Here is a 26,307-nt window from a genome sequence, read left to right on the forward strand (position 1 = left end):
ACATGCAATTAGAAATTGTTTCATAAGAGAACAAAAATGTGTAACATTTCCTCTTTCCTTGTCTACACATGAACTCAGCTAATTGTATGGTTAATGTAGTGCAAAGCTCTATGTGCTTAGGCATCAAAGTATTAAGTGACACTAGCCCAGAAGGATGGCCCTCAAATATTTTGCACAGCTAAACTAAATGACTGCTCAGTGACAAATATTTTAGATAATAAATGAAAAAACAAAGAAATGACTGATGACTAGTTAGCTGCCATCCTGGGACACCGCCATTGTTCCGAGGACATGTGATTAAAGGAAACAGTGAAACAATATGGTGAGTACACCATCAACAACCAAATGGAGTTTATGCAACTTATCATTATACTTTTGTTATACTTTACAACTATTATCAAGAAACTCATCAGTCTTTTGTTTCTTTCCCACAATCAAATGTAAAATTAAAGTAGATTTAAAATAAAAGGAAATTAATAGGCCACACCAGAATATATAATTAGGTTCTAGAAAACTTTCTAAATTGTAACTAAGTCTCATAATCTTAACCACTTCTATTATTTCACAAATTATGCATCAAGATCTCTATGTGTACAATGTAATAAGTGTGTGGCTAAAATATCAGATGTACATATATTTATTTTTCATATATTTGGGTACCCTTCAAAGAACCTTGATTGCTAAACTATAACATCCATAGTGTTATTTTAATATGTTTCAATAGCATTCATAAATTAAAGGAGCTAACTGAAAGCTGGGTGTAGCGTTACCCCCATTATTAACGAGGCTGCCTCCCACAGAAGGACACAAACACACAATAAATAGATCGAGCTTTGCCACACATTCAACACAACACTATTTGCTCAGTTCTGGCAGACACACCAGTGGTACAAATCAAAGCCCATCTTGAAATGCCATTCTGTTTATATTTGAAAGTAAATCTATAATCTGTAAACTAATTTCACATACAGCCTACACTGGACAGGTCATACTCATCGCTAATGACATCAGACTCTTATACACAGGTTTCATATGTATCCTTCACTCGAAACAACTAGGCATCACAATATTATGGGATTATTGTCCCTTTCACCTGCAGACAGACTTTAGAATTGCCATTGTGTGATCTGGTTAATAGCTACTCCACTGAAAATTATAATTTGCCTTTCAAAACATCCTTAAATACAAACTGACATATTCCTAATGTGAAGATATTTTTCTTTTAAAAAGAATTTACGTCCATCACCTTAATACTTTTAAATCACAGCTGCCAAGATTTTAAACTCATAAACAAAACATTACTTGCATTTAAAAAACTATCTAAAATTTAAGAAAATATACTTTCACTGTGAAAATTATCAAAAAAAATGTGAAAGAAAAGAGAATATGTGAAAGAAGTTGCCTTGATGTCTTTGATAAGCATAAACAGAAAATAATATATCAAAACTTTATTTTTCTTAATCAAAGACCAGCCAATGATTTGTAAAACAGATGGACCTCAGTTAAGACTCCAGTCCTGGCCACAAAAGTATTAACTATAAAAACTGAATGATGATGATATTATGTCAGTAATCATAATTTACATAACTTTCTTACTACCCATTTTTAGGACATTTAGAATTTCATAAGAAAAGTGTTATTAGGTCAGAAGGCAGAATATTTGGAATAACGTGGTGTGAAGCATAGTGTCTGACTCTGCTACTTCCATGGCAGAAGAGTAAACTTCTCTTTCCATCTGTAAATTAGATCTACAATCATAGTGCTCACACCTAACGGATGACTGTGTGGCACACAGGTGCTAATGCACACACACGCAAAACCACTTTCATATCTAGTACACGATGTCCAATATATAAAGTTAGTTAGTCCAATAAATAAAATTAGTTAGAAGCATTATGACCATTTTGGATTGGATTAACGCTGACAGAGGGACCATGGGCACTGGTGGGTACATCAGAGGCAGTCATCACAGACCAATTTCTGCTGGAAAAGAGACAGAAACATTTCTGGAGACTCAGAGACTGAGTACTTCCTCTATCCAAGGATGCAGGGTAAATGCAATGCTTTTCAAAGTGCAGATATAACAAAAGATTATTAGTATCACCTCAAATGAAATGGAAAATGGAGTAGATCACAGTCAAGGGTAAATGCATTGTCTTGTGACATATACATACATGTGTGTGTGTGTATACACCCCCACATACATACATACATACACACATATGTAAATACAGAATCATAGTGTGAAACATATTTGTGGCAATGTTTCCCATTCATAAGAATTTGAAAACCATTCTCTAACAGACGGGGTATATACCCCCCAAGTAGGACACCTGTGAAGTAATCACACCAAGCCTAGCTAAGGTCTACGAGACAGAATTAATTGGCAAAAGTCCTGAGACAACAGAGAGCTTCAAGATATGAGCATAGCAGCTGAGCAGGCCTCTTCCAGGAAGCCACTTTGGAGAGGATTTGGGCTCCATCCCCAGTGACTGAAGTCTAAAATTGTGTTACCTCCTCTGGGGCACAGAGAGCTGTACTGCTGCCAATATTTTCCAAAGTGGAATTTGACTGTGAGAGCAATGACTTCTCCAGAATAGTGAAAGAATTAAATTTCCATGGGAAGCTGAGACTTCAATAATCCCCAAATTTTGATAAGCTTCCTTTAAGAATTAATTACAAATTTACAATCAGACATGTATATGAGCATACACACTCATCCATTCAATGGAATCTTTACTTTTTTAATGTTTATTTATTCTGAGAGACAGAAAGAGAGAGAGAGCGAACATGAGTGGGGGAAAGGCAAAGAGAGAGGGCAACACAGAATCTGAAGCAGGCTCCAGGCTCCAAGCTGTCAGCACAGAGCCTGATGCAGGATCCGAACCCTCAAATGAGACCATGACCTGAGCCGAAGTCCGGTGCTCCTGGAATCTTTATTTTTAAAAACAGCCCTTCATACCATTTTCTCAGCTAACCAGATAGATAACAAAAAACAAAACAAAACAAAACAAAACAAAACAAAACAAAACAAAACAAAAACCAGTCCAAGATTCTGGGAAAGCAAATGTCATTTTGCGTTTGTTTTGTTTTGTTTGCTTTAAAGATTTTATTTTTTAAAACTATCTCTACACCCAACATGGGGCTCCAACTCATAACTCCGAGACCAATAGTGACATGCTTCACCAGTTGAGCCAGCCAGGTGCCCCTGAGGAAGCAAATGTCATTTTGGACCAATAAATACCATCTAATTTGTGACAGAATGACCTACACAAAATAATTCAAATAAAATATTCTAAATTCTACACTATTTGACAGTGATAATTTCCTTTTAAGTTTCTTTTCCCTTTTTTACACATCTAGTATTATATAATCATTGTTTTTTTCAAAAGTACTGAAATGCATGTTTTCTGCTAAGAATTTGCCATGGACTTGTGGTCACCCAAAATTCTTATCTTGAAACCTATTCCCTGATACATGACATTGGGAGGGGGGGCTTTTAGGAGGTGGTTGGATGGAGCCCCCATGAGGGGATTAGTGTCCTTAAATTTAAAAAATAAAAATAGGGGCACCTGGGTGGCTCAGTTGGTTAAGCATCCAGCTTTGGCTCAGGTCATAATCTCACGGTTTGTCGGTTCGAGCCCCATATCGGGCTCTGTGCTGACAGCTCAGAGCCTGGAGCCTGCTTTGGATTCTGTGTCTCCTTCTCTCTCTGCCCTCCCCCGTGCACTATCTGCCTCTCTCTCTCTCTCTCTCTCTCTCAAAAAACAAATATTTTAAATAAAATGTTTAAATAATAATAATGGTGAGTTCCTTCGTCTTTTACACCATGTAAGGACAGAGTGGATAAGACAGCTCTCTATGAACCAGGAAGGAGGCCCTCACCCTATCAGTCAGAGTCTTGATCTCTGACTTCCCAGCCTCTAGAGCAGTGAGAAATACATTTCTAATGTTTACAAGTCATTCAGTCTATGGTACTCTGTTACAGCATCCCAAGTGAGCTAAAGAAAAAATTTCTCAGAGAGTGAATTTTCTGTGGATTTTTAAAAATCTAACACTTTGAAAGACTTCTGAACCCCTAGTTTGTAAGAAAAGAGGCCACAGGAGTGAGACAATCATCACAAGGTCCCTATGCAAGCACACTGTGTGTTTTTAATGACAGCACCTCACTTCCCACCTAGGCAAGTTACAGGAACACTTTGATAGAATCTGCACATAGCGACATCAATCACTGCCATGGTGATTTTCTATTAAGATCTGACTTAGAAAAAGCCCTTAATTTTTCTTTCTGTTCTATCTTACAATGTATTCTTATAAGAAAATGAAAATATTTTGGAACACATTTAGAAAAAAATTGGTCCATTTAGAGGGAGAAAAAATGAAGGATAAAGAAATTGTTCCCAAAGCAGTTTGTTATAGCCCACACAGTGTGAATCTACAGACTCGTTAAAACTTCCTTTTTCCCAAATACTTTCCACCAATTCACAAACTATCATCTCATTTTTACCTTTCTAAATTACTAGGCACTTCAGTTTTCTTTTAATTTCCAGATGATGCCCACAATAGATGTTACTCTCCTTGACCTCATTTCCTCTTTCTTAGTAAATCTCCAAACTATCGTTCACACTCATTCATTCATTTAATCTGTCTGTCAACTAGTGCTATGGCCAAGATCTGTCAGGAATTGCGCAAGGCACTGGAGGTACTGGATAAATAAGTGACACAGTCCCCACCTTACAGAAATGACCAGTATCTCAGTTAGCATGGCAGAAGACCACAGACCCCTAAGCAAAGCAATACCTTTCATTTCTCTACCTTGATCTTTCTGCTTTCTGGCCATAACCACATAAACCAGCTTCTCATTCCCCCAAAGTTATGAAGTCTGTGTTCCCATCCTGACTGAGACCTTCAGCAAAACCCACTATCAGCTGGGATGCAACTCACTGCCCATAACAGAAAACTTATCTCATGCTGCCTTACACAATCGATGGGGCTTATCAGCTAACATGACCAGAAGTCCAGGAATAAGAAAAGGTCTGGATTATATTAATTCCGTTGTTCAGTAACTGCATCCATGTTTCTTTTCTTCTCTCCAGTCTGCCTGGAAATGGATGACTAACAAGAACTATTGGCATTATTTCCTCCCCATCCAGAGAGGGCGAGAGCCATGGAGGAAAAAAGGATACAGGTAAGAGAGCAGGGGGAAGAAGGGGGCAGAAGATCTCAACATCGACAGGTTGAGAGGAACAGTATTTCTTTACACTGGAGTTCACTGTTCCAAAGAGTTCCATTGTGGTCAGAGGACAAGGACTATGATGTCTCTTCCCAGAACCAGAGGTGAATTAAGTTTTTTCTAAAGCTATGAATTGTGTGGGGTTTCCAGGAGTAGATACCCAAAGAGCAATTGAGGAAGGAATCTCAGGAGAGGCCACCATGATGTCTATGAATAACTGACTTCACATAAAACATTATTCACCCACGTTTTAAAGCCTTTAAAGGCAGCTTCATCCATAATGTCCTCTCCAGAATCTCTAATTGCCTAATTCTCCTTCCCAGTTCTAGATGACTCCCAGCTCATCAGCCAACTCGATCCCTCACTCCAGGACCTTCAAGACTTGGTCCCATCAGTCTACGTTCTGGGGAACTAATTTCCAGTAAAAATCTTCCTCCCATGTCAATACACACACACACACACACACACACACACACACACACACACACCCCTTATCCATTTTTCCTCCTTATCTATCTCAATTTCTTCAAAGTTAACTCAAAAAGTCATCTCTGTCAGATCTGGTCCTTCACTGACCTGAATTTTCAGGTACACCCTATGAAGACAGCATGGTATATCAGGAAGAACACAGGAATGGAAATCACACAGACCTGGGTTCAACTCTTGGTACCACCACTTGCCAAGTATGCCTTTTGTAAATCATGTTAAAATTGCTTACCTGTGAATTTCCTTACCTATAACATATATTACCACTTTTGCCCCGCCATTTTATTAAGGACCTGGTGCATATAGTCAATTGATAAAACTAACAAAAAAAAAAAAAACAAAAAAACTATTATTGAGCCATGAAATCTCTCTTTTTTTCAAATGTTTGAGAGAGCGCGAGAGAGGGAGTGGCAGAGAAAGGGGGACAGAGGATTCGAAGTGGGCTCTGTGGTGACAACAGGGAGCCCCATACAGGGCTTGGAACTCCCGAACTGTAAGATCATGACTGGAGCCAAAGTTGGACACTCAACCAACTGAGCCACCCAGGAGCCCTAGGACCGTGAAGTCACTTATTTCTTTTCAGCCTTCTGGTTCTGGTTCTCCCTAGTGTTCTCAGAGACCAGGTCTTCACAAGTATTTGAGGGCAAATAAGAGGCATCAGCTCTATATCTATGTCCAGTTAACTGTTAGCCACTGTGTCTGGCAAAACCAAGATGCCATTTCACAAGGGTAACTTTCATCTTCTATCATCCTCCATAGAAATGAATTGCTATTTCTTGAGTAGAAAACATTCATGACATAAGAGTATTTAGCATAAAATGTCCAGAGTCCAAAAGGGTAGAAGAAAAGGTAGAACTCTAGGTGCAGTTACTAATATCTCAAGGAAACTGAGCAAAGTTTTGTGATCATTCTTGGGGGGGGGGGAGGGAATGATCAAATGCACATGTACTGGCAACATGGATTTTAAAAACCCAGACAAGCAAGAGAGTACTGGCAAGTGGGGGATGAGAAGTTGGAAGGTGCATGAAATGCTTCATCCTAACCAGCATTTATAAGAAGCACCAACCTCAAGGGCTAGAAGAAAAGGACCACACAGTGGACAGAAATCAGAAGAAAATATCTAGATCACATGCAGCCACTCTTTAATCTTATGAGTCTGAGTGAATCACTTTGCCTCCATGAACTCAGTTTCATTATGTGAAAACAGAAATGTCCCCCACCACACCCCCGCTGCACTCCCTTGTCCTACTTGATTCAGAGTTTACAGCAGCTAAATAAAATTTACTAAATTTCTGAAGAAGTATGAAAGGCTATGCAAAGTAACACATTTATGAAAAAAATGTAAATGCCAAAGGTAAGGCAATTCTTACAAATCTCAATGTAGCATTGATGAAATATCCATGTTGAAATCACTAGACATCACATATGAATGACCAGCCAAACAAAGGATGCATCTGTTCTAAACTGCCTCGTTTATTTATCTGGTTGCCTGGAAAATGATTAATTATAATTATTATTTGAGATCTGTTAAACAATTAGGACACTGGAATGGAAGACTATTGGGGGTGCCTGGGTAGCTCAGCTGGTTAGGCATCCAACTTTGGCTTAGGTAATGATCTCACTGCTCACGAGTTCAAGCCCCACATCTAGCTCTGTGTTGACAGCTCAGAGCCTGGAGCCTGCTTCAGATTCTGTGTCCCCCTCTCTCTGTCCCTCCTCCACTCACTCTGCCTCTCTCTCTAAAAAATAAATAAACACTAAAAAAAAGAAAAAGAAAAAGAAATGGAAGACTATCAAGCCTCTGACAATGGGGCCCTAGTAGGGTCGGATGATTCATGCTAGTGGCTAATTTGCTAACCATTAGTAGAGCAACAATACTATGCTAGAGCTTCATCAGTCTGAGTAATTACTTCATAAAGGGCCATTTTCCTATGCATAAATGCAACAAGATACTTTTCTAAATGTCTTCGGCATCAACAGAATAGATGACAAGTCAACAAAAGATGCCATAGCAGATCTAAGTGATGAAACTGAAGGAATAATTATATAGATGCATAATGTGAAAATCTGCAGGATTTAATTTCACAAGGGAATTAGGAGAATAAATATCCAGCTCTGTTGAGATTTTTCTCTGATCATTTCATGAAGTTGGCCCATTCTTTTTGTCCTTTAAAACCAAAGGGAGAGTGTATGCAGAAATATTAACAATTTAAATGATTCCAACAGATTGTGACTATTTTCCCCACTACCACAACTAATAAGTGTTAGCCACACACTGACATTTTCCAAGGAAATTCACACTGACTTCCTTACACCAAATATTTGCTGAATAAATGTATAGAACACAAAGACTTCCCAAGCTCTGAAAACTTCCATATCAATGCTTTCTTAGGTTCCTAATACCTGCTAATCTGGAATAGTTATTTAAAGTGAATTTCTTAAATAAAAGACCAAGTCATGATTCACTGGCCCTTATTTGCAGGGTTTTAAAATGTAATTCAACAAATTGGTAAACAAAGTCAAGTGCCAATATGAAAGGAGAACTTTAGGAAGGCTAGTTGATGTCAGAGGAAAATCAAATGCAGTATTATCGGTGTTTCTCCTCAGAAAGGAATGCCTTTAGTTAAGCCATAATATCTGTAACTGAAGGAGTGAGAAAGAAGGAGATTTCAGCACAGAGAATTACCTGGAAGTAGAACTTATGAGCCATTTTCTTTGCCATAATTTTTTTAACCAGGTCAGTCCAGGATCTTAGTCCATTTAATGACACTTACACTAGAATTTACTAGTATCCTTACTTGAGCATCTGGTGAGATAAATGTCAAGATGTTTAAAAACAAACAAAAATGGGGGCGCCTGGGTGGCTTAGTCGGTTGAGCGTCCGACTTTCGCTTGGGTCATGATCTCGCGGTTCGTGGGTTCAAGCCCCGCGTTGGGCTCTGTGCTGACTGCCATCTCAGAGCCTGGAGCCTGTTTCAGAGTCTGTCACTCCCTCTCTCTCTGACCCTCCCCTGTTCACGCTGTCTTTCTCTCTCCTAGAAATAAATAAAAAACATTAAAAAAAAAATTAAAAAAAAAAAACAAAAACAAACAAACAAAAATGTAATAATGGTGCCTAAAGATATATTCTGATCAATCATTAACATAAACAAAGGTTTTATCAATGTCTATATTATTTTTTAAGTTTATTTATTTATTTTGAGAGAGATAGGGAGAGAAGCTGAGAGAGGGAGAAAGAGAGAGAAGAGAATCCCCAGCAGGTTTTGTACTGTCAGTGGTCTCAAACTCAGAATCTGTGAGATCATGACCTGAGCCAAAATCAAGAGCTGGATCCTGAACTGGCCGAGCCAGCCAGGCACCCCAATCAATGACTATTCTAAATGCAGGTAATATTTGTCCAAAGATCAACAGTGGGCTTCTATATAAACAAAACAAAATAAAACAAACAAGAAAGAAGCGGTAATGTACAACCTCCAAGTACAGGATGTCTAAAAATCCATCATATCTGTGTTTCTGTCATGGAAATACATGCTGAACCCAACTGTGTTAGTTTGGTGGAAAATAAAAACCACCTTTATTAGAATCACCTGGAGTTCACTGGTAGCAATGCATGTTCTCAGGACTAAGACCTTAAAGTTGGCGGTCAGCCTCAGGAATCTCTACTTCAACAAGCTCCCCTTAGGGCAACTCTCAATCACCCCAAAATCTGAAAACCAAGGATCTTGGCTTTAAAAAGAGTTAAAGCAAGAGAACTCTAGAAGAGTTATTTCCTGTACTTTTTAATATAGACACTAAGAACAAAAGTTAAACTGGAAATAATAAAAGTATATAAATAGTACAGAACCATGTAACAATCAATTTAGTAGGCAATGCGATTAAAATCTGGTGAGTTCAGTTGTTAAAGGGATACTCCCTTACACTACTAGAAATCTCAAAATGAGATGAAATGATGCCCTGTCCTAAAGAATGATCTGCTCTTACAAGAAGACGCCGGGGATGCATGTCCTGGTGTAAGGACACACGTCTTCAAAAGTGGCTGGTATTTTCAATTTCATTCTTTTTTTAATGTTTATTTATTTTTGAGAGAGAGAGCGTGAGCGGGGGAGGGGCAGAGAGAGACAGAGAGGGGGCAGGATCCAAAACGGGCTCTGCACTAACAGCAGAGAGCTAGATGTGGGGCTTGAACTCACCAACTGTGAGATCATGACCTGAGCTGAAGTTGGACACTCAACCAACTGAGCTACCCAGGTGCCCCTCAATTTCATTCTTCATATAATTCAGATATTGAAATATTAGCATCAAAGATGATTCCACTTGGAAAACAAAGCCTAAAAGAATTTTTTTTTTCAAAATGATAGTACATAAAGCATCCGTGAAAGGAACCTCATCTACATTGAAGAAGGAAAAATAATAGGTCAAGGTGACAGAGACTTTCCCCTTCAAGTGGGCAAATCCCAACCAGAGTGATCTATGAAAGATTTAACAAGGAACAATTAAAAAAGAAAACTTTAAACTCCTGCAGACACAGGATTCAAAATACAAAGTTATTGAAGGCCCCTCCCACCAAAAAAGAAAAAAAAATTGTCTTCCATTGGAAAATGTAATGGATTCATCATGATGGATTGATTCACCTTTGTTCTCTGTTTCAGAAGTTTAAGGGACAATCATTTACTGACATAAAAATCCTCAAGATGAAATAGAGACTTTGTAACAACGTAGATGTGCTTTAAAAGATATATGCATTATTGAAGATAGATGATTTTTTACTTTTTGTTAAAGTTAATGAAATTCATTTTTCTGCAGGAATCTGAAAGAGTAACTGGGATGATCTAGATCCCTTGTTATTTATACCTTCATATATCTGCAATAGGCCTTTTCTCCATCGCCTGATGTTAAGAAATCTTATTTAAGAAAATTATAGGCCATGAGCTGAAATATAGTCTTAACACATCTCTTGAAGATGCTGTAGGCTGAAACTCATCAACCACTTTTTGGTCATTTAACAATTTAAAGTTGAGGGGGGCGGGGGGTATGGTTTATTCCATCGATTTGGCAGCTTATGTCATCTGAAGACCTGTAGATGTTATCGTACACCCTTTGTTCAAACGAGGATTTAAAGTATGTACTGGCATTGATTTCTGAGGCTACTAGATGTTTGGGTTGCCAGTGGGGTCTCCAGATGATGTTGAAACGAAGGCCTTTTTGAAAAAAGAATCAACTTATAGGTCTAACATGTGAGTGCAAAAATCAATTTTTACAAGTGCAAGACGGTAAGCAGTTCATCTGAAAAAACACCCAGGAGTTTTAGTTAACCACAGGCTTAACAGGGGCCAACAGAATGAGTTAACAGGAAACACTGCCAAGGCCACCTTGGGCCAGCACTGAAAGGGCCGCATCCACCTCAATGGCAGGAAGACAGGGCAGGACACAGAAGATCCGAGTTCAGTGGTGGAGGGAACCTCAGTTTCCTCTATTGAAAAGAAGGAGTAGACCAGAATGCTTGAGCACTGCTGAGGAAACCATTTGATGTTCAGCCTGTGCCAGAGGTCTAAGGAACCAAGGTGAGTGCGTTCAGGTACATGAAGCATCTCTATGTGTTCAGTTCCTATTGCAGGGATTTGGCCTGTCTTGTTGACCACCGCTGCCTGATCCTTGCAAAGGTCCTGACAGATGACAAACGTGCGAAAATACGTGTTGAATGAAACAGTGATGAAATAAATGACCTGGGAGCATAAGAGAATGTACTTGCTGGTCTGTATGGTGCCAAAAGACGAGACAGGCACCAGTGGGTAAAGATTTTAGGAACATATGCTCCAGTTAAACTTTTTAAGAAACCACTTTTTAACAGTTAGAGCTCTCCAAAGACGGAGCAGACTTTGTAAGGGAGTGATCTCCTCCTCATTTGGGGGGAGGGAGCAGCAGTGGTATTCTTGCAGAAACTGGATAACCATCTGTCAAGGATGCTACAGCAATGAAAACACTGTTTACATCATCGAACACCACAAGGGTTTCATTTTTATCCTATCTGCCATTTCTGTAGAGCAAGCCTTCTGCTGACATGAAATCATCAAGCTGAAATGAAGGATTTTAAACCATTTTAGGAGTGACTCAACAGAATGTGTTAGAGTGGTTCCCAAATGCAGGTACATAAAAAACATCTGTGGAGCTTGTCGTCAACACAGGTTTCTAAGTCCCACTTGATCTCATTTCTCTCGTCTGCTCCGTGACATTGTCTTAGCAATTAGCTCCTCCTCCTCTCTGCTGCACCATCGCCATTTCCCTCACTACTGGAGTCTGTGCGTCCCCTTGCAAACCTGTCACTCCCTTCTGTAAAATATCCTCGGTTGACCCCACTTCTTTCTCCAACCATCACCCACTTCTCTTCTTCCCTTTAAAGGAAAACTCAATCTGTATCCAGCATCCGCCTCCACCTGACTGTTGACCACACCCAAATCGAAGAGCCCAGTTACTCCGGGCTGCAGAATCAATGGTGAATTCTCAGTCCTCATCCAAGTTGATCCTTCAGCGTAGAATTGGACACAGACGATCAAGCCCTACCTTTAAAACATTTCCTCACATGCCTTTGAAGACGCCACACCTTCCTGATTTTTATCCTACCTTCCTGGTCACTTTTTCTATCTCTATTCTGCCTCTACATTCTGACTTCCTAACACTGTAGGGCTCAAATTCTTGATATGAAACCATTTATTTACTTGCGTTGGTTTTCTCCTCCTCACACGGGGATCCTTAGTGAGTTCAGCCGGGGTCCTGGTTCTACTTACTATTTATACACTCTGGACTCCCCATTCCACAGCCTGGCTTACTCCACTGAACCCCAAACCTACATCTAAATATCCTCCCCCCGCCGACATCTCTAACATTCATCTACACAGATTCAAACCAAATTCCTGATCTTCCCCCATCACAGTGGCTAACATCCTTCCCAGGATTCAGGCAAAATATCATGGAGTCATCCTTGACTCTGTTTCCCCACGACTCATCCAAGCCATCAACTCTTGCCAGCTCTATTGTCAAAACAGATCCAGAGAATAAACTAGGACTTCCATCTCACACCACATACAAAACTTAACTCAAAATGGGTCACTGACCTAAACATAAGAACTAAGGACCATAAAAATCTTAGAAGAATGAGCAAATCTTTATGACCTTGGATTTTGCAGTGGATTCTTAAGCTATGACACCAAAGGAAAGAGCAACAAGAGGAAAAACAATAGATAAATTGGACTTCATCAAAGTTAAACACTTCTGTGCATAAAAAGACATAATCAAGAAGGTGAAAAGACAGCCTAAAGAATAGGAGAAAATATTTGCAAATCATGTATCTGTCAAGAGTCTAGTATCCAGAATATATAAAGAACTCCTACAACTCAAAGACAGTGAACAATCCAATTTAAAAAAGGGCAAAGGACTTGAATAGACATTCCTCCAAAGAACACACCCATATGACACCCATGAAAAGGCTCAACATCAGCAGTCATTAGGGAAATGCAAATCAAAACCACAAATAGGTACCACTTTGCACCCACTAGGATGGCTACAGTCAAAGCAAATGGCAAATAACAAGTTTGGGTAAAGATGTGCAGAAATCAGAATCCTTGTGTACTGCTAGTGGGCATGCAAAATGGTGCTATGCAAAACAGTTAGGAAGTTCCTCAAAAAGTTAAACATAGATTTACCATATGACCCTTCAATTCCACTCCCAGGTATATACTCAAAAGAACTGAAAACAGGTACTCAAAACAAAAACCGTATGTATACACATGTTCACACTAACTATTCACAACAGCCAAGAGTTGAAAACACCCCAAACACCCATCAGCTAATGAATAAGTAATAGTTAAATAGTTTACAGATTGGAAACCATATATATATATATATATATATATATATATATATATATATGACACATGACACATGCCTTATCCTAATGGATAAGGGGTTTTACTTTGAAGCGATGAAAATGATTTGGAACTAGACAGAGGTGGTGGCTGCAAAACATTGCAATGTACTAAGTTTCATTAAATGGTTTGCTTTAAAATGGTTAATTTCAGTTAATATGAATTCCACATCAAGAAATTATTTTTAAAAATATTCAGAATCCGAGGAGTGCCTAGGTGGCTTAGTTGGTTAAGTGTCTGACTCTTGATTTCAGCTCAGCTCATGGGATTGAGCCCTGCATTGGACTCCATGGGGCCTACTTGGGATTCTCCTCTCTGGTCTCTCTGTCCCTTCCCCCGGCTCACCTGCACTCTCACTCTCACTCTCACTCTCAAAATAATAAATAAATACACATTTAAAAAAATATTCAGGGGGCACCTGGGTGGCTCAGTTGGTTAAACATCTGACTTCAGCTCGGGTCATGATCTTATGGTCTATGAGTTCAAGTCCTGCGTTGGGCTCTGTGCTGACAGCTCAGGGCCCGGAGCCTGCTTCAAATTCTGTGCCTCTCTCTCTCTCTCTCTCTCTGTCCCTCCCTTGCTGGCACTTGGTCTCTTTCCCTCTCCTGTTCTCTCAAAAATAAATATTTTTTAAAAGATTAAAACTAAAAAAATAAAATAAATATTCAGAAAACAGCTCCTTCTCCTAACTCTAGTGTTACCACATTGGTCCAAGACACCATCTTCTCTCACTGATATTATTACTAGTCTCCTAAGTGGTCTTCTGGTCCCCTCTTATCCCCTTTGTTTTTTCTCAACACAGTAGTCAGAATGATGCTATTTGTCTGTCAGATCATGCCTTTCCTTGACTAAAAGCCAATAGTTTTTTTTTTTGTTGTTGTTGTTGTTGTTGTTGTTTTTATCTTCTAGTCAAGGCCAAAGTCCTTATAGTGGTCTACAACGTCCTACCCAATGTGACCCATTACTGGTCTAACCTCATCATATCTCCCCCTCTACTGCTTGGTCCTTTCCTCTCTCCACAAACAGAACATACTAGATTCCTTGCTTATCCTCCAACATTCTAGAAACACTCTTGCCTCAGGGCCCTTGCATTTGATGTCTGCTCTAATTTGAATGCTCTTCCCCAGACATGTACAGCTCTTGGACCATCTCCAACAGCAGTTGTTACTCAACTACCTCCTATGCAGTGATGCCTCCCCTCAACATCCTATTTAAACTGCAAAACCACACATTCTCCCTAGTTCCCTTCTCTGCATTATTTTTCCATAGCATTTATACTATCTAACATACAGTAAATTTTACTTAGTTCCCATGTATATTTTCTACTCCCCACTAGATGCTTACTAGAGAGCCTAGAAGGACAGTGAGAAAGGGTCCCTCTGTTCTTAGGACGACAGATTTTAAACCATTTGGGTGCCTGCTTGCCAGTGTTTTTGCATATGTGAACTGTGACTTACTTTCTTTAACACAGTCCTGGTTGCAAGTTTTTGAGAGAGTAGGCCTCAGCTACTCCAAATTACTGACGGCTATAAATAACTGTAAAAGGATTTAAAAAAAAAAAAAAAAAGCGACCACCCAAACTGGGTTATCTTGGTTTGCAGCATTACATTAAGAAAGATGGACCTAAAATACATCAAAAGGGGTATTAAAAATTCCAAGTATTAAATAAAGTCTAACTGATATGATGAAGACAAGGATGAAGTTTCTTAGTTCTTACGTTGATCTTATTACTGCCACACAGTATTAAAACAAGGTGTCCTCCCCTAACAATCCACATGGCTGCATTTCATTCGTAGCTCCTTAGAGCCTATCATAACATCCCAGAGAACAATCTCAGTACTTACTGCCTTCTCCCACAACCATTGGAAATCCAAGTTCAAGGAAGGGGGTGGTCCACTTAAGAAACAAGATATTTATAAACCTACCTTTCAAATATTTAAAAACACTGACACATTCATAACAAAAAATATGTATCAACATTAAAAAAATTAAAACAGAGCCAAGCTGTTCATAAGAACTCCACACAAGCCTCGAACACAGAGAACTACTTGAAATAAAGATGGCTTCCCCAATCAGCAACACATATCATACAAAAATACTCATGTTATTAAAAAAAGTAGTGCAGTTGTAAAGCCCTGCTAAACTAATAAAAAAATATTTTAGTACTGTTATAGCTTCCTCAGAGCATGTTAATGCAGACAAGCCTCAATCAGTAAGTAAACTAATCTAAATCAAATTCCCTCCACTTGAAAATAATCATCATGTCCTGCCCAGAGTTGGTGAGTATAAATGGATTACTGAAAATATTCTTGGTAATTGCAGGTTGCTATTTATGTTGACCAGAGTTGGAGGAGTTTACTTAGTGAAATGTCTAAGCCTGCAGACCACCAATGCACAACACACAGGAAAATCACTCTTGACATCCATACTAAAAACAGCCTGGTTCCTCTCTGCAATGTCACGGGGTGGTTATTTCAGAGTGTCAGATACACTGCTGGGGACAAAATGAAAATTTATGATTGCAGTTATTTTACTTTCAGGTAATGTGCTACCACAAGAGATTTTTCTAGTTCAGTGGAGTAGAAGTTAAATACTAGAGACTATATATTATTTTCCAAAGCCCTAAATTTTTCTGCTTGTAAACAGGTGTGTGCAAAATACCAATGGTGACAATAACTGAAGTGTATTTTTAAATTACAGGGGGCTTCGTTTGCCTTATAGTCACCAATTCCCAAATACGGCTAGTAACACATAAGTCATGGAGCGGAGTGGAAATAAAGAATACCAGGTTTAAGATAAACTTGTCACAAGATACTCGGCCAGTTAGGTGAGTTCTCATTAGCTCTCATTGTTTCCTGGGTTAAACCATAATGTTTTGTTTTGTTTTTTTAATCATCGCCATCATCAGAATTAAATTAGGAATGAGGAAACCTGGGTTCTAATTCCAGATTTCCAGCTAACCATCTAAAGAGTTGCATAATCACAGGAAAAGCATATAATCTCTCTGAGCTCCAATTTGCTTATCTGTAAAATGAGGGAGGTTGATAATAAATGCTTTTAAAATGGAACAGGAAAATGAAAGGTAAAAATGAGTCCCTCGACATATTAAAAGTGATCCTAATTTATAAAGGCAAACACAGAGAATACCACGGGATAAAAAAGAAATGTTTTTCACTTGAGGGGAAATAGGAATATGAAAAATATTATAAAATTAAATGGTCATGAGCATGTAGCAAAGAACTAACATACTCTGAGCCTTGGAAGGAAGAGTCCTACAAAAATGTAAAAAGAAAAAAAAGTCAATACTCTGCATTCCCTTTGGCCTAGTAATTCTACCTTTGAGCATAAAACCCACTAAAAAATATCCCTAAAGAAAAATCAAAGTTCTCTAAAAAAGAATCTCCATAGCAGCACTATATCTAAGAGAGAAAAATTGGAAACAACCTGTAAGTGCAAAAATAGAGGCACAGTTAAGCAAAATCTGGTCTTGCTAACAAAATGGAACAAAGGCCTATATAGCCATTTTTTAAATACTGGACCATCTTCAAAAGAGTGGAAATAGTCAACATGGTATATAACATGAAGTTGAAAGGTTGATCACAAAATACACTTGTCTTCTTCATGATTTTATAGAAAATGTATCAGTGACAACTGGAAGAGAAACTAGAGAGAAAGTATTAGTTCCCTGGGTCCATTCTTTCTATAAAGTTCATCACAACAGCAAAAAACTCAAAAGGCAGATGGAGAGAGGAGAATGCTCTCCACGTTACAGCATAGCTTTTATAGTTTCATGTGTCTTCGACCTAGCTTCACTAACGTAACTAATACCACCTTCTATCTTCATCTGACGCTTGATGTTTTCTGAGCACTTTCACAAAGATTATGTTGTTTTATTGGCTGGAAAAACAATCGCCATTTGACATTAGTACACCACAATGTTAAGCTCTTGTACAAGGTCCGCTGTGTCAGGAATGTATCCTATGAAACCATGCTATACATATTGTTGGGACTCCCTTCTCCCAGAATGTCATCATTAAGAAATCAAAGGAGGCATCAAGAGCCAGGAATTATGGTTTCAGTAAGCCTTCAGACTCTAAAGCAAATTTTAATATGGCAGAACTGGCCAGGAGGCAAAAGCCTTAGAAAACTGTTTACATGCATCTTATGGACTATTGCTTCTTTCCTTAAACATCATAAACCACAAAACCTGGCAAAAGTGATCACTCTGGTTGGCCTAGCAATAGATCTTTTTCAGATTTAAAATACGTAAGGTAAGCAAACTTCAATGCACAGAAGTCATGAGCACAGCCATGGCATTGTATTCGGGTTCAGGGTCTAGGTGCACCTTTTGATCATTATCCCACTAAAGACTCCAAAAAGAGAAAAAGTAAAAATGTAGAATTCTTCTAAATAACAATTCTTCAAAGAAACTTAACTGGTGACAACACTCTTGTAAAAAAAAAAAAAAAAAGTGGATATTTCACAAAAGCATGTGTCAATTCTCTTCCTCACTCCAAAACAGTCTTTTCTACTAATCAATACTTTGAACTTTATGTTTTAAGCTTTCAGATACTGGTGTCCTTTAACATATACTATGAGTGACAAGGAAAAAGGTAATGGTGTGGCATGAGAGAAACAGTTTTTTAAACAAGGCTAAGAGATCATGACGGTAACAGTTGGGCATACCAAAGCATAGAAGTTCTATCAAAGACCATGATACACACTTGTCTCAGCGATGGCTGGAGCACAAAGTCAAAAGCAGTTTCAATCTTTCATATTTACAACTTAGCAAAATCCCAGTTTCTAGGTTATACTAACAAGACCCTGGCAAGCAACTGTGCCCAATTTTTACCCTCACCATCATTATCTAATAATTAGAAAAAAAGGCTTTCATTTTCAAAACCATTCAACATGCCAATGTACTTCATCTTAAATCAGTGGTTTCTAACGACAGACCACGTGCTGATTTGTAACCAGAAAATTTCAGCAAGCTTTTAGGAAAAGACACTAAGAGAAAGGATTATCCATTTAAAAAGGAATCCCAGAAACAAACTGCAATAATTCAATAAATTCCACTGGTATTTTTTCTCTGGCTGAGTTATTCCAGAGAATCGTGATCAACATGATTATTTTTTCAGAATTCAAATAATATTTACAGGTCCCATAGGCCCTAGGATACCACGTAATAATTCACAGATTTTAAGAAAATGACATATGCATGGAAGAACTCCAAGGCTCATGGTAAGTAAAACTCTGATTTGAATTAAGCCTCTAACATGTCAATCATTACCCACTAGATAAGCAATTCCGTGTTGAGACAGACTCATTTAACATTTACTCATTAAAATACCACGTAATAAGGCAAGAACAGAAAGGCGTCTTTTAAAAAAAATCAACTTCAGAAAGATCACATAGGTGTGAGCAAATCACATTAGAATAGAAATGAAAATAAAATGATAATCTGCACGAAAGAACCTTAGTAGCTAAGAGGCCATTTACATTTCAAAGTCCTCTGTCTATGGTATTCTTAAGTATTATACCACTAAGGTTTGTCACTGCTACAGAGACACTTCAATTAAGGCTGTGTGGTAGAGTCCTGTGTAAATTAATTAGCCGAGGTTGCATGGCTTTTCTAAAAAGAGCTCTCTAAAACAGCCTTAGAGATATGCACGATTTGTGGGGAATTACAATTTAAATACAACCTACTAATCAATTCTTTTTGCATTCACATTTCAATGACATTTTGTGTAATGATAAATAAGTCCATGAAAATACTACTAACCAAAATTGTATTTGCTTTCAATTAGATATAAAGGAAGGGGCTTTCAAGTTTGTTTATGATACTCAAAGTTTTATTTCAGATTTTATCTAGACTTAATGGCATGATAACTATAATGAATTTCGTCGACACTTAAATAGGAGACGGGTCTATATGTGAAATTCACAAGTTAACAACTAAATTTGCCATCTAGTTAATTTCTATCAACAATGTCAGAACAAAAGTATGGATCTCACGCTCCTGCCTCAAGACATCCTGGTAGATCCTTTATTATAATTTGGCTGAATATTAAAGTTTGACGTGTTTTATCAAAGTTAATATCCTAGTTATTTTTAAATTCAAACTACTGAATGGATTTTTGCTGTAAATAATTTCTATTAGAATCAGATGTTTGGCAAACAATATTCGTCAACATAAGTAAAATGTGTGCAGAAAAACTAAAAATTAATTGCATTATGGTTTCTACTATAAATTAAAAATGGAAGAATTCTGAAGTTTTCAAGAGATTAGGCGCCTTCCAATTATGTACATAAGAGATTCATAAGCTCTTCTGTAATCCTAAAATAAAGTCCCTACAGTCTCATTATAGTGATTGTGAAAAATTCATACTTGTTATATAGTAGAGATGATTTAGAGACTTTTTAATGGCTAATTTGTTTCAAGAGCATAGACACTGTATGTACAAATATATCTTTTGAGATAGTACCATTGAGAAGAGGCTGTCCTTCATGCACATCCTGCGATAAGACTGCACTGTAAACATCTTCAGGAAATCCAGTCTTGCATAATGCGACTTCACCAGAAGCCTCTACAGACGCCTGCAACACAAGAAAAAAATGTGTGCAATGATTGCTACCTCCTTCAACTCAGAAACATACCACTTGGCATAAAGCCGCAATTTTTCTGCTATCTTGTACAAACAACCCCTTTGTATCCGAACAGTTACAATTAGAATGTAGAGGGCAAAGGGTTAATCTTTTTGATAACTGAAGTAGAAGAAACAAATCCCACTTGTCCTGTCCAGTAAAATCGAAATAATACACTTTAGGTTCTTCTAAAGACCGCACATTTCCATTAAAATGGTCATTGTGACTGAAGAATTATCAAGTGGACCAGGGGTAGGGGACAGCCGAGTAGTTTTCGGGCTCCACAAATCATCATTGCCATCTTAACTTTCCAAGAAACATGTATACGTTCAAGTACACAGATTTTTATATCCTCATAGAATTCTCTGTGAAGTTTGTTTCAATATACTCTGTTACTTAAAAACAAAACTACAACATACTTCAGGATATAGGGTATTTTGTATCAAGAAAAAAAATTAATCAAAAGCATATATTTCTCTAATTTGAAGAGCAGGGATATATTAAAAATATAAATAAAGATTAATACAATTATGTTTCCTTTTTATACTTAAAAATTAGAAAGTCTCAGGACACCTTAGTGGCTCACTCGGTTAAGCATCCAACTCTTGGTTTCATCTCAGGTCATGATCTCATGGTTCATGAATTTGAGCCCCCTCATGAGGTTCTGTGCTGGCAGAGCAGAGGCTGCTTGGAATTCTCTCTCTCTTCCTCTCTCTCTCACTGCCCCTCCTCTGCTTGTGCTCTCTCTCTCTCTCAAAATATATAAACTTTAAAAATTAAAAAAAAAAGAGGGGGAAGGGGGGTGATGGGCATGGAGGAGGGCACTTGTTGGGATGACCACTGAGTGTTATATGTAAACCAACTTGACAATAAACTATTTAAGGAAAAAAAATTAGAAAGTCTCTCTTATCATCTTCCTCTCTGTTATCACATACCCCTTTAAACACCCAGTGAGATTAAAACTCAATCATACCAAGTTCTATCCACTTACCCCACCAAGTTAGTTTCACTGTGTCTTCCAGCCCTACTGACATCATCACAGCACTCAACAGGACTTGTGCAGTGCTGACATTAATTATAGGAAACTTCACCCTGCAGTGACGGGGAGCCAAATACAGGAGGAGGAAGAGCATACAGAAGCTGACAGAGGGAGGGACTGCAGTATTGGCAGGGCTAGCATTAGAAGCAATCTGCACTGGTGAGGAGAATCAGAAATTGGGAGGAAGGAGGAAGGGAAGCCCTGGAAAGAGAGAGGCATGAAAGCTGCTGTCACAGCGATACAGCTCAGCCTCATAATGAAAAGGGCTACCAGGATTATGCATGAGAAGTTTTGCAAATACGAAAGCCATAATAATCCACACTAATCTAACATTTAAACTAGTCTTTTCAGATCTGGGAAAATAAAGGAAAAAGTACATTTGAATGTCGTTAAATATTGCATAGTATTTAATCGCACAAGAGTATTAGGAGCCACGGTGAGATATTAGTTCAGACCCTCCAAACTAGCAAACAGTTTTAGTCTGTCGTGTGCAAGAAAGGACTACATCAAGTCAAGGATCTAGAGCAGCCATGCCCCTCACACAGGTGTTAGTGGAAGCTGGCACAGGCACAACGGAGCGCAATCTGGAAAATTCTAATACAGATGACTGGATACATCCTTGCCTACACGGTAGGTATACTCCTATGGAAACTTTCCTATGGGTGCTCCAGTCAATGTGCATGTTCACAGCAGCACGGTGACAATAGTGGGACCCAAAGACTAACTAAACGTCCATCAAAATTCTCCCACTGCCAAAAAAATGAACATGCAACAGCATTAGAATGAAGAATTACAGCTACATTTATCCCCAGGGTTACATCTCAAAACAAAGAGTTTCTTTAACTTCCATGTAAGCCTGCAATAGAAACTTAATTATAAATCAACCTGGGATGACCATTACTTTTAGGCAAGTTCAGAAACTATTTAAGCAACATTCCAAACTCTCAGGTTGAAGACGGTACCCTCTGCAGCATGAATCTTGCAAAAAAATTTTAAACCATGATTGATGACGCCATTTCTATACATAAAGTTTAATATCATGTGAAGTTATTGACATACATCAAGCAGGAATATAAAAACGCACAAGGTAGTGGTAACACCAAACTGAGGACAGTGACTACCCCACCCGGGGGAGGGTGAAATAGGAAAGGTGTCAGGAAGGGTCGTACAGGTGGCTTTGATTTTCTTTGTAATAATTCATTTCTTTCAAAAATAATTTAAATCGAATAGAGTAAAATGTGAAGATACGCACAGGAACATGGGTGCAAATTATATTATTCCCTACTTATCCTGTATGCTCTATGTATTTCATAATAAGAAAGAGAAAACATTAGAGCCTAAGTGGATATCAGGATTCAGGCTTCCAACACCCATGAAATTAGGGACACTGGATGCTAATTTTGATTCTTGCCTTCCGGAAATATCCAGGCACTTGCACCAGGTCTGGCAAAGGACAGGCATTCAATAAGTGAAAGCTTTTGCTTTTGGTTAACCAAAAGGATGAAAGGGAGCTCCCCGGTTCACTTGTAAAATGGCCCAAGGTGTTAGAAATCTGTGCTCCACCGATGGGTTAGAAGTTGGCCTGTTCATCTCCAGACCAGACTTCTGCAGAGGGGGGCCATGGCAGGCCTCCAACCCAGGGTAGGTGGGAGCAGAGTTCTGCAGGGGCAGCAGAACAGAGGCCAACAATGGGCGGCGTGTAGTAAGCAGGGGTCACATTCCAACATGGGGTGAGGGCAGTGGGCAGGTGTGTACACAAACACTCAGAGATCAATAAAGTCTAAAGACTAGAGGGAAACTGTAAACTTTTTTTCAGCTCCACAGCTAGTCTCTTGTTTTCCGGTGGATCTGCCCTAAGGTAGGAGAATAAGCAGCAACATGTTCCTCATCCAAACCCACAGGAATGGAATTTCAAGGCCGAATCAAGTCTGTCAGTAATGCTGGGAATGTTCACTTCTGAGTTTCTGTCTCCACCTTATTTCAGAGAAGGGAATTTCTGTCCTTAACATGTTATCCTTTGCCCAACGCCTTTGCTCCGTCTCCTCATCTAGGAAAGGGGACCTACCTGCAGAAGGCGGCTGTGAGAATCTCTGATACCATGTGTCTAAAGCACATCTCTAACAGCTGCCTACCAATATTAAATACCCACGGGGGTCATGTGTTACTTTATGAGATCTTCCTATTCATCTTAAACAGCCCAAGCTTCTCTAAATTCCCTAAGACAAAATGGATTCATAACATAACATCCTGTTATTCTATAATGTGTTTCCTTAAAAACGGGCTCCAGAATTATGAAATGTAAGGATACATTTTCAGTTGCTGCAGCTGGGGAGAAGGGTGCTACTTGCTTTAGGGGCTGAAGACCAGGGATGCTTCTAGTCATCACACAATGCACAGGCCAGCCCCCACTGCACAGAATTATCCAGCCCAAAATGTCAATAGGGCCACCAGGGAGACACGCTATTCTTTAGCAACTCACGAAATGGGGGTCCATCTACCCTTTAACATCCCTGGCAGTGGAAAGTTCACCATCTTTTCAAACAGTCCACCAAACTCTTACCGGAACATCCACCTTTTCTGAAAACTGAAACAGTTCCATTGTAGCTTTGCTTCACTGTTAATGGATGAGTCCGCTGGACCCATGAGGAAGGTCAAGTTCAAAGATAGAAACTTTCTCCTCAAACTGTTCTCTGTGGTGCATGGGGGAGGTGGTGAATCACGCGCATGTCCCAAATATTTGAATAAGGTAGGGATCAGCAAACATTCTTTTCTAAGGGGTCAGACAGTAAACATTTGAGGCTTGACAAACCACAGTGTCTCTGCTGAAACTTAACTCTGCTGCTGTAATGCAAAAGCAGTAATAGACACTGGGAAATGAATGAACACAGCTCCATTAATTCAAATAAAACTTTACATATGGACACTGAAATTTAATTTTCATTTCAGTTTCAAGTATCAAAAATATTTTTCTTCTTTTGATGTTTTAAAAGCATTTAAAAACATAAAACACATTCTTGACCATACAAAAATTCGGGGCGCCTGGATGGCTCAGATGGTTAAGCGTCCAACTTTGGCTCAGGTCATAATCTCACGGTTTGTGGGTTCGAGCCCTGCGTCGGGCTCTGTGCTGACAGCTAGCTCAGAGCCTGGAGCCTGTTTCAGATTCTATGTCTCCCTCTATCTCTGACCCTCCCCTGCTCACGCTGTCTCTCTCTCTCAGAAATAAATTTAAAAAATTAAAAAATTATTTTTTTTTAAAAAATGGGCATCAGGGGTGTCATCCGTAATCCCTGTAATAGTGTGTTAAGTGTTATAGAACATTGCTATCTCACCTAATTCTCACAATAGTCCCTTGTGGGGGGTGAAATTATCTTCATTTTAGAAATGTGCAAATGGGTTCTCACTCAGAGGGGTGTTAAGATACTCAAGACCTCACATCCAGGAAGAGGAAGAAGTATGATGCGAACCCTACAGTCTTTCCAAGTAGAACAAATACAGTGCAATTGTTTCCAGAAACTTGTACAGAGTGTCCATTTGCCAATGGAAATGAGACACCCTCACTGCCTTTAAGAAGTTCAAGGCTTAACATTAGAGCAAAATAAAAACTGACTGCAATAGAAAGTGGCAGCCAGGAGGTAGGGACATACAAAGAACCCAGGGCAGGGGTCTGGGGGCCTCCCAAGCAGAACCCAGGAGTAGCCAGGCAGTGTGGGTTGGTGGGAAGCCATCCCAGGCGGTCACTGTTGAGCTGGAACAAGGCAGCAAGAAACAGCACACTGCCCAGGGAATTACAATGAGTTCAGTGTCACTGGAGTCCAAGAAGCAAGGCAGGAAGTCAAGAGTTGAGGCTGGAGAGTTAGACAGGGTTAGATCATAAATGGTTGGGGGCTTGGGGTTATCCTCTTGGCCATGAAGAACCAGGCACAGATTTAAAGCACAAGCAGACTGCATTCGATAGAAAAGTCTCTGATGCTTTGTGGGAAAATGTGGGGGGTGAGGTGACAAGTGACAGCTGGGGTACAAGTCAGGACACAGACTTGAATGGGACAGGGGCTGCAGGAATGAGGAAGGGGCAGATCCTATCAATGTGAGTTAAAACTGATAGGGTTAGTGAGGGCAGGGATTCATGGTGGAGGAGAGGGAAGAAGGAAATGACACCCTCCCCCACGTTTCCAGCTGAGTGACTGTGAACTTGGGTGGCACAAACTAAGAAAGATAATCGCAAAATTATAACACCAGGAACAAAGTGCTAAAGAAGCAGAAAGAATGGGATGATAAATCTGCCTGTAGAAATCAAAGAAGGCTCCATAGCTGAAGTGACATTTAGGCTCTGTCTTTAAAGATGATTAAAAATTTGCCAGGAGAAGGAGGAGGAAGTGGGAAAGGGCATTCCAGGCAAAAGGTGCCACAGGGACAAAGGCTTGTTGATTTATATTGAGCTTGTAGTCAACCCAGACAACCCTGATCTTTTTAACTGGAAAACGATTAAGTCATGGCTTCCAGTATCTTTGTTGCTGATTTTGGGCCCCAAGGGGCAGCAATTTACATTTAATCTTCCCAGATTTGATGGTGATAAATTAATAATTCCACCTAGATTTAGTCATCTCTCCTCCAGCTCTCTGCATCTAGAAAGTCTGAGGCACCCTAATGTCTTCATAAAGACACTACTCTGATATGACAGACAGGGTATGACGCATGCCCAGACATCACCCTTCCCACCACCCTGGGGCCCTGAGCCAGGCTCTTAAGAGGGACTCTTAGCAGAGTGGTGTAGAGCACGGACTCTCAAAGTGCTAGACTGCCCAAGACTGTCAAGAGACGACACAGTTCCCCATCTAGACAATATGGACAATAAAGACAGCACAGACTCATCGGGCAGGTGTAAGGATTAAATGAGATAGTATGTGTAAAGCGCTTGGGATAGTGTCTGGCACATGGTTATTTGATGCGCTAGCTGTCAGTCACAGTATTAACACTATTATGAC

At 39.2% G+C, this 26,307-nt stretch overlaps 1 protein-coding gene across 2 annotated transcripts in view; it reads right to left on the reverse strand.

The window, feature by feature from the left end:
• Positions 1-26,307, reverse strand: part of CDH2 (cadherin 2) — a 212,898-nt gene that overhangs the window by 163,824 nt on the left and 22,767 nt on the right. For both annotated transcript variants that reach the window (XM_039219201.1, XM_039219202.1), the window contains exon 2: positions 20,124-20,235. In XM_039219201.1, the coding sequence (XP_039075132.1) occupies positions 20,124-20,235 (112 nt within the window). The remainder of the gene's footprint in view (positions 1-20,123; positions 20,236-26,307) is intronic.

This window comes from Hyaena hyaena, unplaced genomic scaffold (assembly GCF_003009895.1).
Source record: "Hyaena hyaena isolate Hyena2069 unplaced genomic scaffold, ASM300989v1 scaffold_801, whole genome shotgun sequence".
Taxonomy (NCBI): domain Eukaryota; kingdom Metazoa; phylum Chordata; class Mammalia; order Carnivora; family Hyaenidae; genus Hyaena; species Hyaena hyaena.